Source organism: Phaethon aethereus (genome assembly GCF_964289735.1).
Source record: "Phaethon aethereus genome assembly, chromosome: 4".
NCBI lineage: Eukaryota > Metazoa > Chordata > Aves > Phaethontiformes > Phaethontidae > Phaethon > Phaethon aethereus.
This window is the reverse complement of record NC_138578.1, coordinates 7,046,935-7,062,285: the sequence shown is the minus strand read 5'-3', so window position 1 is coordinate 7,062,285 and position 15,351 is coordinate 7,046,935. Positions and strand designations below refer to the sequence as shown.

General features: G+C 38.5%; 1 protein-coding gene across 1 annotated transcript; it reads right to left on the bottom strand.

The window, feature by feature from the left end:
* Positions 1-4,238: 4,238 nt before the first annotated feature.
* On the bottom strand, positions 4,239-15,263 carry ADAD1 (adenosine deaminase domain containing 1; the record flags this gene model as incomplete). The annotated part of the gene is made up of 11 exons (XM_081999603.1): positions 4,239-4,639; positions 5,749-5,881; positions 6,408-6,645; positions 8,168-8,394; positions 10,075-10,245; positions 10,456-10,579; positions 11,571-11,696; positions 12,237-12,305; positions 12,853-13,020; positions 13,447-13,623; positions 15,077-15,263. 11 exons carry the CDS (start codon positions 15,261-15,263, stop codon positions 4,526-4,528), a joined length of 1,734 nt encoding a protein of 577 aa, XP_081855729.1. The 3' UTR covers positions 4,239-4,525.
* Between the last annotated feature and the right edge of the window lie 88 nt (positions 15,264-15,351).

The following is a 15,351-nucleotide window of genomic DNA, read 5'->3' as shown; positions in this document are numbered from 1 at the left end:
ATTCATAAAAATTCTACCTTGTCGATCTTTGTAGAATAATGCTCCTCTACACATAGATTCCTTCTTACTTGATAAATTCTTAAAAGCAGTGTGCAAAAATAATGAAAAAAATCTCCTTTAAACAAAGTGAGACAACATTTAAAGACCTAGTAAGCACTGAGCCTCTGAGAAGGAAGTCAAAGAGAGACTAGTCTTAACAACAACTGTAAGAATGATATGAATACTACTGACTTCTGACTTCTACTGCCAACTGTAGAGGAATATTAGTGTGCAGAATCTTGCAAGACCACCCATACCTAAGTGACCACAACAATAAAACTAAGACAGAGACTGCCTAGCAGTGACACTTCCAAGTCAAGTCCAGAGACCCCCCCCGAAAACCTGCTAGACTCCCCATCCGGGCTGTGTCTGAAAGACTTAGTGTGGGAAGCTGGTGTAAGGGGGGGCTGACTTGCACTCTAATGCTGAGTATTAGGGAGGGAATGGAAATACAGTTATAGTTCAGTGGTAAAGATACACAATTTATATGATTTAAGTTATAAAAACATAGTAAATAATATAACTGTAACTCAGTAATAGTGATATGGCTTTAGATTATCCATTGAGTTTTTCACTGGGTGACTTAATAAACATTATAACTTCTCATCTACAGCAGAAAGCTGCACCCTGATGATGCACAGTGTCACAAATAACGTGTGGCTTTGCAGACAAACATGTTCCAGTATCAGGCTGTTTATCTGCATTGCTGCCCCATCTCTCAGCAATCAGAAAGAGGGTACAGGAGCAGTTTTCATTGAACACAGCTCAGTTAATAAATGAGGCTTCCTTTATCGTTTGCTTATGCATGAGAAACTTCAACTCTTAAGATTTGGTAACACCTACCTTGAGGTCAATCCATGCAGCTGGACATCCCACATGGAATAACGACGACCTTTTCTAAGTCCCTGAACAGTAAGCATTAGATAAGGTAGAAACAGTCAAGTACTTCAGAAACCAAGAAATGATGGTAAAGATACTTACCCATGCATTCCTAAGGAAAGGTAGAAGCCATAGCTCACTAACAAATTCATAAATGAAACACATGTGGTGTGAAAATATATACACTTTTTTTGGTTTTTTGTCTGCACAAACTGCTTTGGAGTTGGGATGCAATATTCTGAGATGGCTGCAGCTTTACAGTCACAGAAAGCAGAGGTTTTGGCTATTCTGGCACTAGTTTTGGGGATTGCCACGTGACTTTTATACAGTAGTCATGCTCTGCTGTGCATTTTCAAAACATTTTCTGGCTGGCTTGCTCCTGCCGTAGCACCTACAACAAGCGCTTCAAGACACCTTTTCAGAGAAGTACCTGTTTGACTACAAACACTGTGGATACGTACAGCTAGTTGAAGTGGCAATAGGAGAAAGTTGCTTCTGTTGCACATGCTTGTAGTCATGAGGCCTTTCAGATACTGATCAATGTTTTAAGTTGATATTTCAGTTTCAGCCGAACATAACTGTACGGTTCCTAAAAAGTATGCAAGATGTTTGCAAAGCATTTTGCACCTAACCGTTGATAAAAGTTGTTTATGTCACATTAACAAAACGCACATTGGAAAGCATGTAAACATACTCATGCCATTCTGTAGAAAATCAAAGGCAAAGGGTAGCATAAAAAAACCCTTAGAATCAAGTATTGCTACTTTGACATAGCGTTATTTTGCAATACATAGACTTCACATCATAGATGCGCACCTTCTTTTACTAAGGATCAACAGATCTAAGCAATAGTTAAGACTATCACTACATACATTTGAAAGACCTAATTTAATATTACTGAGTGGTTAATGATGAAATACTCATTTCACTGAAGTTGAAAATGCCTACAAATATGTAGTCTTTTATTGACTACCTTAGGTTTCAGAGAACAAGTTCTGATCAAAACACCACAAAGATGAATATTTAGGCTCAAGTAGTTATGCTCAATAGTAGCTACAGGATTGGCTCCTGTATTTCCCAAGCTTTAGAAGAAATCTTAGAGAAAAAAGGTATTATACTGAAAGCATCTGAAAATGCATAGCAAAGTGAGCTTTACTGTACATATCTTTTCCTCTAATTTTTAAAAATCCTCACACCTTATAGTACTTAGGAAAATCCATTTCCTGAGCTCTCTTCTCCTCCCTCATCCCACAGGTTTAATATCAAATTAAAATGTGACATGCATGCACCACACGTGGCATGTATGCAACATGTGACATGACAAGTATAGGATGACATGTGACATCTATGTGACTTTTGTGACATGCATCTGACGTGTGATATGTAACATATGGCATGTGTAAGCTGTGACACCTGCAAGACACGAGACAATGCAAGTGATATGCGACACATGACCTACATGTCAATTGATATGTATGTGAGATTCAACATGCACGTCATGTTACAGCTGTGTTACATGTATGTCAGATTTGACATGTATGTGACTCGTGACATGCACATGCATATAGGTGTAGCAGGTATGTCTGTACACGTGTGTATGTATACAGAGAGAATACGTGTGCGCGCACACACACCACACACACGTATGTATATTCTCACCAGTGGACCTCAATTCTTCTCAAGCAGGGAGGGGAGAGGCTGAGCCCTCAACTGGAGGCTGTTGGTGCTGTTCATGTTCACATGCCTGCGTGCATTTTCATGTGTGGGCAGCCATCTATGTATGTATGATGTACATGTGCTCTGGGTGCATGTACCGGTTGGTAATACATCTTCAGTCGCATTACTGAACTGCAGCACTCTTGCCTATCTCAAAGCTTGCAGAATCACGCATTTTTGAATTACTGAAGTAGCTGAGGAAAAACCTGGATAGAACAACCTACATGCTTATGTTTACTAGCTCGGTGCATTCTGCATATGCTGTTACTCAAAGAACAATCCAGATAGAAGAACTGGATCCCTACTGTTGTCATCAACTCATTTCTCAAGGATACAGCTATCGCACCCAGCGCAACACATTGTTTGCACAACAGAACCTCTCTCCTCTTAAGAAGGAACCTAAGTCTCATAGCTGTTTTGGTTGGCTGTTCAATTAATACAATGGCTGAAGCACACAAAAAAAGCTGTAACTTGTACATATTTAAGGTTTCTAGCTTAACTACAGAAAACACCTTGGTGATGATGTCTCAGCAAAAGCCTAAGCCCACACAGAAAAATGGTCCAGAAGTGTGTAAAACACTAACATGTTGTCAAGGAAATTTATTGAAGTTTTAATACCCCTGAAAAAAAGGCACACTATGCTCTAGCCTGGAATATGATAGCCATTCCCAAGCATTCTTAGAAAGGAAACATTACATGGAGTAAATATTATGTGGAGTATGTGCCACAAAAAGACAACAAAACACCACCACTACAGCATTAACTATACTATTACTGATGTATGAAAACACTACATAACTTAACAGCTTCCCACACTTGTATGATACACAAAAAATCAAGTAACGTAACGAAAGTGTACTATCTAGCTTAAATATACTAGTATTTCACACCACCACACAAAACCCAACCACGTTACTTATCAACATCCTTTTAAACATTATCCCAATGTTACCATATTCTTACCGTAACTTATAAGAAAGCAACTTCCCTCTCCATAGGCAACATTTTTCAAATTATTATGCATGCAGAGAGTTTTGTGAAGACTCCTCAGTACAGTGATAAAGTAGTCTGTGTGTGGAGGAGTCCAACTAATCTAGGAGCACTAACATCTGATGGTTTTTGGGGCAGCCCATGAAAGTTGAAGGAACCTTGTTTCTGGTGACTTCTGTACTACATCACACTATTTTTTCTTCACAGTTTTGACACTTTTAAAATGCTTCAGTCCACTCCCAAAAAATACTGATTGTCACAAAACAGGTCAGTAACAGCTTGGTAATTCAAAGTTTCACATTTGGAAGTACACAGATTATTTTTTAACCCTTCTACCACCAACAATATATAGCAAACTACAAGCCACCACAAGGCAAACCATGCTAAGCAAGTATCTTAAAATGACTAGCAAAGGATGCCTACAGATAAAGCACAGATTGCCAATTTTTGTTTCTGCAAGTGATTCTCACATTGGTATACTTTTTTTTAAAGAAATCCAACTTTTACTGATTTATTTTTTTCTTGTCAGTTATGAAAAAGGTGGGGGAAAAAGAAGAAATCAATACACAGCAATCCTGAAACTAACAGGAAAAAACATGTTAATAACTCCACAGGGTGCGTGGTGGGGGTGAGGGAGCAGAAATGAGGTGGCACTTGGGGGCAAAACAAAACAGGTTTTCAAAGCTATTAGATACTCCTACCTATGAGAAAACATCAACTTTTGGAAAAGACTGAACTGTTACAGATGGTTTAGTAACTGCATTTAAATCAACAAGAAGCAGCTCTGGAATGATTTTCTCGCAGCAAATATGAACTCTACCGTTAAACATTTTACTAATCAGAACTACAATTTACTGAAAGAAATCACCCAAACTGACTTCACATACAATCTGCCTCACAGTCAGTCACTGAACTGTTCGATATGTGGAGACTTCACAATCCAGGATCCATAACTATGTTGCTCTAAGTAGCTTTGCAGCAAGTTTTTAGCTTCTTGGTATGATTCAGATTTGATCTGGGGGGGAAAAAAAAAAAAAAGACAGAGAAAGATCAATCTTGAAAGACCTCAAGAATGACGATTAGAGAGACCTGTGTTCTTTACCACCAGCATATAATATGCACAAGCACAAACACCACCTACAAATGTTACAGTTCCCTCAGTTGCTGACAGTGATAGAAAGTGTTACAGATTCTAAAAAACATACTCTTTTGATATGTCTGGGCATTTACTGGGATGACAGAATTGCTCTGTTAAACATGATTTTTTTCAGCATCTTTTCAGTTCCAATAGTATCTTTACACAGAAAATAAACAGTCGCTATCATTCAATGCAAATCTAAACACATGAACAACCTGTCAATTAGCAAGCCACTTGATTTTAAAGTAGTTTTTGAATCATTTCGACAATGATCTCTTGCATGTTCTGACAGGAGGGGGGAAAAAAAAAAAAAGGTATGTACTTTATAAAAGCTCAAGTGTCACATAACAATTTTGGAAATAAAATATATCACTTGACCCAAGGAGAGGAGAAATCTGGAAGAGTACAGAGAGGTAAGATGAGCCCACATATTTCCAACTATGGACAGAAGTGAGTGAATTGTGTTTAGAATCACAGTAGCTCCTTTAAGTAATTTCTCTGTATTTTTATACCACAACGGAAAGCCTGGGACCTAATGCTGTCTTCTGATGAATGATTCCTACTTTCCTACTCCTGTATGACCTAAGAATCCTCGCACAAGACTACGCTGGGGTAGAAAAGTATCTAGATATGTATGAAACAAAATACAAAAAGTAAGACTGAAATCGAACTAACAAACAAAAAATCCCCAACCTTTTTAATGTGAAGCTATCTTATGTGAGGAAATGGCCAGCAACCTCCATATGCTGAGACAAGACATGGCAGATGTTCATAGAGAATGTTTCAAGATTAATTCAGTAGATTAATTCTACTTGGAAACAGCAATTTCAGACATTCTCGGGCAAAGATTATAGGCAATAAAGGAGATCACGCTGTTCAGGTGAAGCTTTCACCAAAACAGAAAGTCACCTCTGGCTATCAAACCAGCTTTGAGTGGCCATTAAGAGACTCCGTACTAAAACTTCCCTGCCCCCATACCAGCTCACCTTAGCTTCATGGTACGTTGCAACTTGAAGCAAATCATTCCGTTCTGCTTCCTTAGCAAGCAATCTGAAACGACTAAACATTGCCGCCTTGCAAAGCCGACTTGCCATGTATGTGCCACTTTTAAATGGTGAACTATAGTCAAAATGAAAAAAGAATAATAAAACTCAGTAACAAATACATTACAGGTATATTGCTTGGATCATCACAGGGTTCTTTTTTTCCCCTCTAATGATTTGTGAATACAATCATAGGATTCTACTTCCACTTTCAATGAGCAAAGTTAATGCAAATCAGCAGCTGTGAGAATTTAAACAAGCCAACCAAAATCAGTTTTCAAACTGGAGTTCATCTGAACTAGGATGCTAACTGGTTTTATGTACTATGAAACCTAAAGCATTCACTACACCAGACAATGGAATAAAGATATCTCAATTCAAAGAACTATTAAATTTCGTATCTTGGTACTCACTGTAAAGTTACAAGATCTCTAAAACTACATCTAATCATGGGACGCATTTACCTAACACAGGAGAGAATCTCTTCCATTTGGGTAATGCAGCGGCCTCCATACATAGCTTAAATAATGAATACTCCAATGAAGCAACACAAAACAGCAAGGCTAAACATTATTTCCAACATAATGAAGAAAAATTCTAACCTTTCAGCAGTTTTTCCATTTAACCCATCCACAATCTCCAGTGATGCATCTGACAATGACCAATTCAAACTAAGAAACCTCTGTTTAAAGTCTTCTTCAATTGGGTGTGCAGCATTCACCAAGTAAGTATGAGATCTGTTGACCAGATAAGGCATGGGAAGCTTTGATGTAAGTGCATCATCAACACGCTGTTTTATAGCTATTTCTAGCCCTTTTGTATCCTTGCAATTTCCATTTCCTATTAAACAAAGCAAGATTTGTCACACATAAGTACATCAAATTAATAAAAATTAAAAAAAGCTAAGAACACAGATGTTTCCACTGGCCTACATTATATTAATTTTTCTATATAGATATTAGTTAATATCTGTATAGATAGTAAATATCTGTATTTAGCTACTTACTAATTAATATTACTTATTGCTAATTTTCACAAAATTAATATACAGCAATTAATTATAAAATAAAAATTATATATACACAATAATATTTGGGAAAATCAGCTGCAATATTCAGTTTGCAGAACAGAACTGATTATAGTTTCTTCTCCAGAGGCATCAATATTTTCACTGGGTGCCCCCTTTTTGGAACAATTATTCTTCATCAACTCTTTACATTCCTTGCAGAAGACACCATTAAAATAGAAGCTGCAACACAAACTTGGATGTTCTAGATTAGAAAATACACCAGGGAGCTTGCCCACATTATTCCATATCCAGGTATTTCTGACTACCTACTAAATAAACATATTTTGGTCCATAGCAACTCAAGGAATGGTCACCGAATTTCTATTAAATAGAAGGGTAATACATTATAGGTTGTTATGTTTACTTTGAATACCGCTTAAGTGAGCATATTAGAAGTTTTTCTATCACTTTTACTTCAAAGCGCCCAAACTTCCTCAGAAGGAACAGGCAGGCATTCACCAATTCTTACAAGATCTTCTGGAGTACTTAAAAAATCTAGTTCTGTGTTAGAAAAGGAAAAGTTGCTACGTCTTCAATGCCTGGGGAACTTGGACATCCGTCTACTATATCTCGCAATGCAAATACTGAGAGGACGAAACGCATGAAAACCTTCAGGATAGCACCCATTAATTTAATCCCACCACATAAATAAAAGCTACCGAAATGAGTTCTGATAATAGTATGGTATTCCTGACTGCCACAAAATCTTGAGAATTCACTATCACCTTGGTAATCCTGATTCCTCAACATTTGCATTAACCAATACAGAGAGGGGTGCAGATCACGGGTACAACACAAAACTGAACAAAGACTTTCCAGGAGAGCTCGTGAAATACTCCAGGGTGAAACTGGACATTTTCAGTTAAATACTGGCAGTTTTTCCACCACTGTGCACTTCTATAGTTAAGTGATTAACATTGTCACCTTAAAGGCACCACATTTGACTGAACAGTTAACACAGCATTTGCCACCCTGGATATTTCCTCAATATTTAAAATTTAATTTGTTATAAAACAATGGTGAATTTCTTCTGCTGCTCTAATACGTAGTAAAGGAAGGGCAATCCAGTAAGCTAAAACAAAGCCACAACGACAAAAGAGCGAGCCTTACTGAGTTTTACACTATGGCATTTCAAAGATGAGTGAAAAAAAAATATACACACTTAGTATTTTTCAGAAAACTACTGTAATTCTTTAAAGAACCATCCTGGTTTAGTTCATTTTTTATAAAATGTTATCAAACCAGGACATGAGGACATATAAAAAACCCACCGGAAATTTGCATTAAGCTTACCTACAAGAATGCTGTTGATATACACTGGTTCAATGAAGTGACTCAGCAATGCTCCCTGAATACCAACCACTTCCCATTTTGTTAATTTGTCACTAGCTGACATACTGCTTGCTCTAACAGTTTTAGGTGGACAACAAACAGTTAGGTAAATCTTGCCTTCTATAGCAACATGGAGGCTCAGTTCTTCATGAGTTTCATAAGCAGATATAGATTGTGGATTGAGATGTCTAAAGTAAGACAAGAAAATGAATTTCAGTGAGAAAATACTCTAATCAGAGATTATTGTAAGGTGGTATCTAATACTGTTTCTCAGAAAACAATTATCAATAGATCTGGGCCTCCCATTAATGTTCAATATTTGTACATTTTAGAAACACCCCACTCATCCACTCAAGTGACCAGAATACCGAAATCAGTATTTAAGTAAGAATAGTAATTCAATCTAATCGTAGCCATCAGTTGTGCAAACATTAATAAAGATCAGCATATGCTGCAGAAAGCTATCACTTTGTGTTTATTTACACTATGACAGAAGTTAACTTGGAGACTGTTCATCTTGTGAAAAAGCAGCTGTAAGGTTGTTACACCTCCTTTAAAACATAACTTACACGACAATACTTCAAAATATTTAAAACAAGCAGGTGCAACACATTAGGGAGACAAAACAGTGATTGTTCTGAACCAAAACACAGTTTTCCCCCTTAATTAGAGAGGGATAAGAAGGCAAAGCCTGAAGTTTTGAACTAACTCTCCCCAATTTTATCCTATCTTACAATGTTATGATCAAAGGTGCTTTTGCTTTACTACATTATTACAGGGCAACCATTTAATTTTGGCTTCAGTAACATACTACTACCTGTTAATAAGCGGACACATTTTTCTGCTCAATGTATTACTTGCAAGTTGCTCCCTTCTAAAAACTATCTTTAAATAACTCTATACATAAGCAAATCTGCTGTATTAGAAGCAAATACTACCCAGAGTTTGTCTCAGGAGAGGACACACCAGAAAGGACAAAAAGCAAGAGGAAAAGTGCTGAATCTGTGATCCGTCAACTATGGTCAGCTACAGAGTAGCTCACAAACTGCATCCAGACTCATCAACCGTTTCCTTGTAAAAGCAGGCTATGACACTGAAAGTGATTTAAAACCTTCTGCAATTCTAACAGGAGGGTCTCCCTCAGTCAGCACAACTTGCAATGAACTGGCGGTGACTTCCAGTTCACAAGTCTGCCTTCTGAACACCCAAATACAGTATGAAAGCAGCTAGCTGTCTTGTATATATGATAAAGTTATGACTGTACGACTTTCAGGGACATTATTCCACTGTACCACTATAAGGGTCACAAAATAACACTGTTCGTAGTAACTTGGTAAACCAGTGACTGCTGCTGTTAAATGTCAAAACTATTAAAAAACCCCAACTTTCAGAGGAACAGGAGTGTGTTTGTCCCATCAAGTTTCTCTCGTTACCTTTTTCCTACACAGCAGAGCAGAAGCTTACTGCTTCAATTCAAGGGTTTTTATAATGTCATCCTGTACACCACAGGACTAGAGTAAGTCACCACATCCACTTGCTCAGTGGTTAAATTAATGATTTATTAGCATTTTAATAGTATCTTTGGAGGGGGGTTAACAGGTAAGTGGATATGTGTAATAAACAAAGCATCGTCCTGAAGCTGTAACCCACGTAAGTTTTTTGCATTGTCGTGTTGAGCTGTATCTCATACACTTACCACTACCACCCTGTACATTAATGCTTCCAAAACATGAAAAAAAGTTCATAATAGCAACCCCCATCTTAGAAACGTGTAACAATCCCTATTTTCCACACTCACAATGTGTCTGTCACTGCAAAAAAAACTGGATCTTCCACTACAACGTCTCTGAAAATACCAAGGTACTTACACCCGTGATTTTAACTGAGCAGTTCCTTTTGGAAGCTGATTCATGTAGAGAAAGATAGTTGTGTTTTGCTTTAGGGTAAGCAGCTTCGAGCCTGGTGCTGTGCAAAATATGGATTTCTCTGTCCTCGCTGGATTTTCATTATAGAACAGCAGAAGATGTCTATAAAAATATCTAAAAGAAAGTGTTACGGAACAGTAAATGTTAAAGACACTACTTTGTTTACAAATACACAAGCATTCATACTTAATTCATGTGGTTTGGAAGTCATACAGAAGGTACTAACTATAAAATGCAAGTGCACTTACATTTACATTTGCAAAAGTAAAACTGAGAAGAACTGGCTGCAAGAGAACTGGTACCTATTTGTACACACATTCTCACCTAAGTAGAGAACGTCTTGCAGTAACAATGGCATGGCTGTCATGCAACACTCTTCCACAAGGTTGAAAGCACTGACTGTAATTATATTCTCCTGTTCCCAGAGCTACAACTTCATGCTGTCCACCTAAAAAGAAAACATTGATTTTCAGGTGATTGTGGTGGGTTAACTTTGTCTGGCTGCCAAGTGCCCACCAAGGTGCTCTCTCCTACCCGCTGTCCCCTAGCAGGTTGGACTCCATGATCTTAAAGGTATTTTCCAACCTAAACGATTTTCTGAAAAAATAAAATTAAAAAGCTCATAGGTCAAGATAAGGACAAGGAGATTGCTTGCCATTTACCATCAAAATAGACTCAAGTCGGGGAAGATTAATTTAATTTATTGCCAATTAGAGTAGGATAGTGAGGAAACAAAACCAAAATGAGGAACACCTTCCCCCTAACCCCTCCCTTCCTCCCAGGCTCAACTTCACTCCCGACTGCTCTCCTCCCTGCCTGAGTGGTACGGAGGTGTAGGGAAGCACCAGTTCCTAACACCTGGTCTCAGCTACTCCTTCCTCCTCATGCTCCTTCCCTGCTCCAACACAGGGTCCCTCCCACAGAATACAGCCCCTCACGAACCACACCAGCCTGGGTACTTCCCACTGGTTGTAGTTCTTCAAGAACTGCTCCAGCGTGGGTCCTTTCCATGGAATGCTGTGCTCCAGGAACATAATGCCCCAGCACTGGTCCCCCATGGAGTCACAGGTCCTGCTAGAAAACCTGCTCCAGTGTGGGGTCCTCTCCACGGACCAAAGCTCCTGCCAGAAGGCTGCTCCTGTGTGGGTTCTCCATGAGCTGCAGCTTCCTTCAAGGCATATCCACCTGCTCTGGCCTATACTGGTCTATGCAGCCTTACTCCTCTTTGAGGCAGCACAAAGAAATGCTTATGTAGGTCTTGGATATTTGCATGACTGTAGCACAATTATGCATGTGACAGAGCCATCAGAACAGAGCATGTCAAAGGAGAGCTACCTTTACACTTATTTACCAGGTCAGGGACGCGTTAATCAAGGCTCTCTGGGAGCACACAGCCTAGGTTTTCCGTTCCCCAATACTCACGATCAAAACAGACTTACCTTTTTCAATGATGAAGGCAGCTAGCGAACGGCCACAACTTTGGTACTCAGGATGTCCGGTAGTCAGGCTGTTAAATATGGCTTCAAGTGTTTGTGAAAGTTTTTGATACATGAGCTGTCTTCCTTCTAAATAAAACAATAAAAGCCAGCAAGACACAAATTTGTGGGGGTAGGAGGAACCAGACATGATCAAACACTTGCCCAATTATAAATCTGAACACATAGTAAAAGCATTACTATCAAAACACACTTTTGGGCTTCTTAAGATTATCAGGATGGACATGGATATATAAAGAACAGAATACCTAAACACTTTATGCTTTTATTATTCATGATAATCAATCATGGATATGGATCAACTTTGATCACCTACTGCGCACAGTATTTCAAGTAAGGACAGAAATGCTGTTCCTATTTCTGTCACCAATTCACCACTTAAACTCAAGCAATTTACTGAAGTTAGATGCATTTGTAGAATCAATGGTACATCTACTTTAGTGACACTAATTCTTACAGTGTTCTTCAAAGAGAAGATGTTTAAAATAACAGTAACTTCATACAGATCACTAAATGTATTAAAAGAAGAATTAAATAAAAGAAAAAAAACAAAAGCAAGCATTTGCTGGATAATTTGAATCAAGAGAGAAAAACAAGACTACTCCTTACCGAAATAGATCCTCGAAACACGAACAGAGCTCGCCGGAGTTTGGGGCTCAGCGGGAATATAGTGAGGTTCTAAGAATTTAACAAAATTTCAAACTGGGATGGACAGTCTACATTTCAAAACATGGATCTCACACTATTTCCAGTAAGTTAAAGTTTCTAATTCTCTAAGAGTTTTCTTTTCTCATTTTGAAGTCCTTTTAAGCATAGAACCATTTACGCAGCAACCCTTAAAAGAAGTGTTATGGTAACTGAATTCTTTTGAAAGTAGTAACTCAGTGTTGAAACCTTTTAATCATAAAAATTCAAAACCACATAGGATCAACTTCATGTTGCTGTTACCTAGTCAGTAGCTAATCAAGTGCAACAGCAACAAATAAATAAATTCCTTCAGTATTCTCCACTCTGTGCTACAAACTGACACAACTCCTAATACACAAAAGACAAAGGAAAAAAAGCCAGTTTCAGAACCATGCGACAAAGAGCTCTGCCCAAAGGATTCAAGAAAACTGAGCGCGGCTCTGATACAGAAGCATTTAATAAAACTACAGAGATTTTGCATAAGAAACCTTTAAGCCAAGCTTTTCAAATTTTAATTAGATGTTGCTTGAGTATTTACCTGACTTGTCAGAAGCCTTTGCCCCTGAATACTCCAAGTTAAGTAGCTCATCAAGAGCCAGTTTAGCTGCATTTAATTTAGATTCCTTCTTGTTTTTTCCCAGTCCAGTCTTGTAGCAAATGCCATCTACCACAGCACAAAAGGCAAAATAAGGCCTTATGATATTGCCTTTAAAGGAGAAAAAAACCAAACCCAATTAGTGAAAGTATTTTAAGGTGCTTTTATCCATAGCTTTATGTGCTTACATTCATTCTGAGGACAAGTACAAAACAAAAAGAATTTCAGCAAAATACAACTCAAAACTTTCACTTCCATATGAATTTTGGCAGCTTTCCCTTGATGCACTTTCCACAAAGTTCTGGCAGCAGCCAGAATCTTATACAATTCATCTGATCAAATTCTGTAGTAATTAATTATGAGACACAGCTGTGTCAATAATAAAAGGGCAGCCAAAAAGCAACATATGTAGAGGGTAGTGCAACCAACCATAAAAAAATTCATCTGTATTTGTGCCATCAACACTAACTGCATAAATTCAGATCATCTCAAGGATAAACAAATATTATTTTATTTAAGAAAAGAGGAAGTATTTACCTGCCACACCAGTTTCTTTCAATTCAAGTTGTGCATGGTGCATCTGTGCAAACTGATGCAAGGCAGATACTGGGTTTATTACTCCCTGTTCATATCTTGCAATAAACGCCTCTAGTTCTTTCTTTGGAGGAAGTGCTGATAATGGGGGTGCACGGGCTGCTTTCAAAAGAAAAGGTTCTGAAACAAAATTAAGAAAAGAACTGAACACAGTCTCCAACAGTTTAAATCTGTTTACAATAAATGCGTTTCAGAGGCTCCTTAGAAGAACAAAAAGTAAAAACATTTACTCTAGAGCAGTATTGCTGTGCACCAAATCCTACATTAACAATACTAGCAATTCTGAAACAGTGTGTACCTCCTCTTAAAAGCATCAAAGCTTTTACTTTGAGTACTAAATCCATTAATCTCTGAATATAGACAGATAGTACATGTAAATACAACATAGACTCCTCTTCCCCTCCTTTGCAAACCAGTGATTAGTGAAAGTTGCTGATGGCAGATTCAAACAATGGAGCGTGTGAGTTTTCACGCAAAACTACGAAGCAGTGGAACTCCCTGTCATAAGACACTATAGAAGTTTTAGCAACCACACACATTATTCAAAAGGGAGGTAACATTCAAAGAAAGAGAAACCCACCCACAGAGCGCTGCTGAATAGAGACACGCCACCTCTGGCTGAGGTGGCCAGGACAAAACACCGAGAGCTGCACTGCACACTCATCCTAACCCTGCAGGTCCCCCCCACACCCACCATTAAGCACACTTGGAACCAGGACAGCAGGTGAGTGGGTATTTCATCTCTCCTAGCACAGAGCCCTTATGGTCTTCACAGGGCCATGTGAAGCAACTTAGTCAACTCATAGGAGACTTCTGTAAATTCTGAGAAGGAGTCCTGAGGCAAACCCACACTTCCAAGTTTCATTCGAACGACAAACTCTTCCAAGGAGCACGCGGTATCTGGACAGTCATCTTTGACTTGGGAGGTCTCCTACAGAATAACCAATTAACATTTCCTGCAGTGTCCACTTCTGTGGAGATCTGTGTGTTCATTTAGATTTAAGAGAAAAAAATTAAATCTTCCCTGTATCAGCTCTAGCATGGGTGGAATATTCAGCTTCAGGGTTGCAGTATACTCAGGCACAAGTATGTCCCAGCCAAGAAAAACTAAAATAAACTGGTATCTCCAAGTCTCATAAATAGGTGCCTTTACCTCAATACAACTATTTGAAGTGACGATTCAAAATACATCCTGGGACATCTGGAACAGCAGTTAAACCTTCTCTCAGTGATCTCTACGAAAATTCATGCAGCAGGACATACCCTGTATTTTGGCAACCTCTACAGCACTTTTGATGTGTAACTTGGAATTTATAATTATGAAACACTGCAGACTATATAGCCTGCCCTACAACACATCTCTTACTCTAACACACTTCCGGTATGAAAGGCCATAGGAAGAAGAGCAAGAAGTTCAAGCAGATGCTAAAGAAGTCACTTAAGAAAATACAGCAGTTAGAAAAAGCAGCTGAGGGTTGCAACCTTTCAAAGAAGAGAAAATCACAAAGTTACTTCCACTATCATTAACAGTGTATTTTAATATTATTCCTAGTGTGGAAACTGAAAACTATACCTGGATTTTGCAGTACCTTCGGTACACTGCACCTCTCAGAAGGTGGAAGTTTTGGCCTTACAGTCACAGACTGAGAAAGCTTCTTTAAACGCGGCTGCCTAGGAGCCTGAGCTGGCAAAGTCGTCTTTTGTATGGGGTCAAGGGTGGGTATTCCAGCACTCTCAAACCAGCCACTGCTGCTAGTCATTTTTGATCAACCTAAGTAAGTTTAACGGTAAAGTTATGAGATGTTACAAGCATGCGACAAACTCCAGTTTTCTTAGTTAAGCCATTTC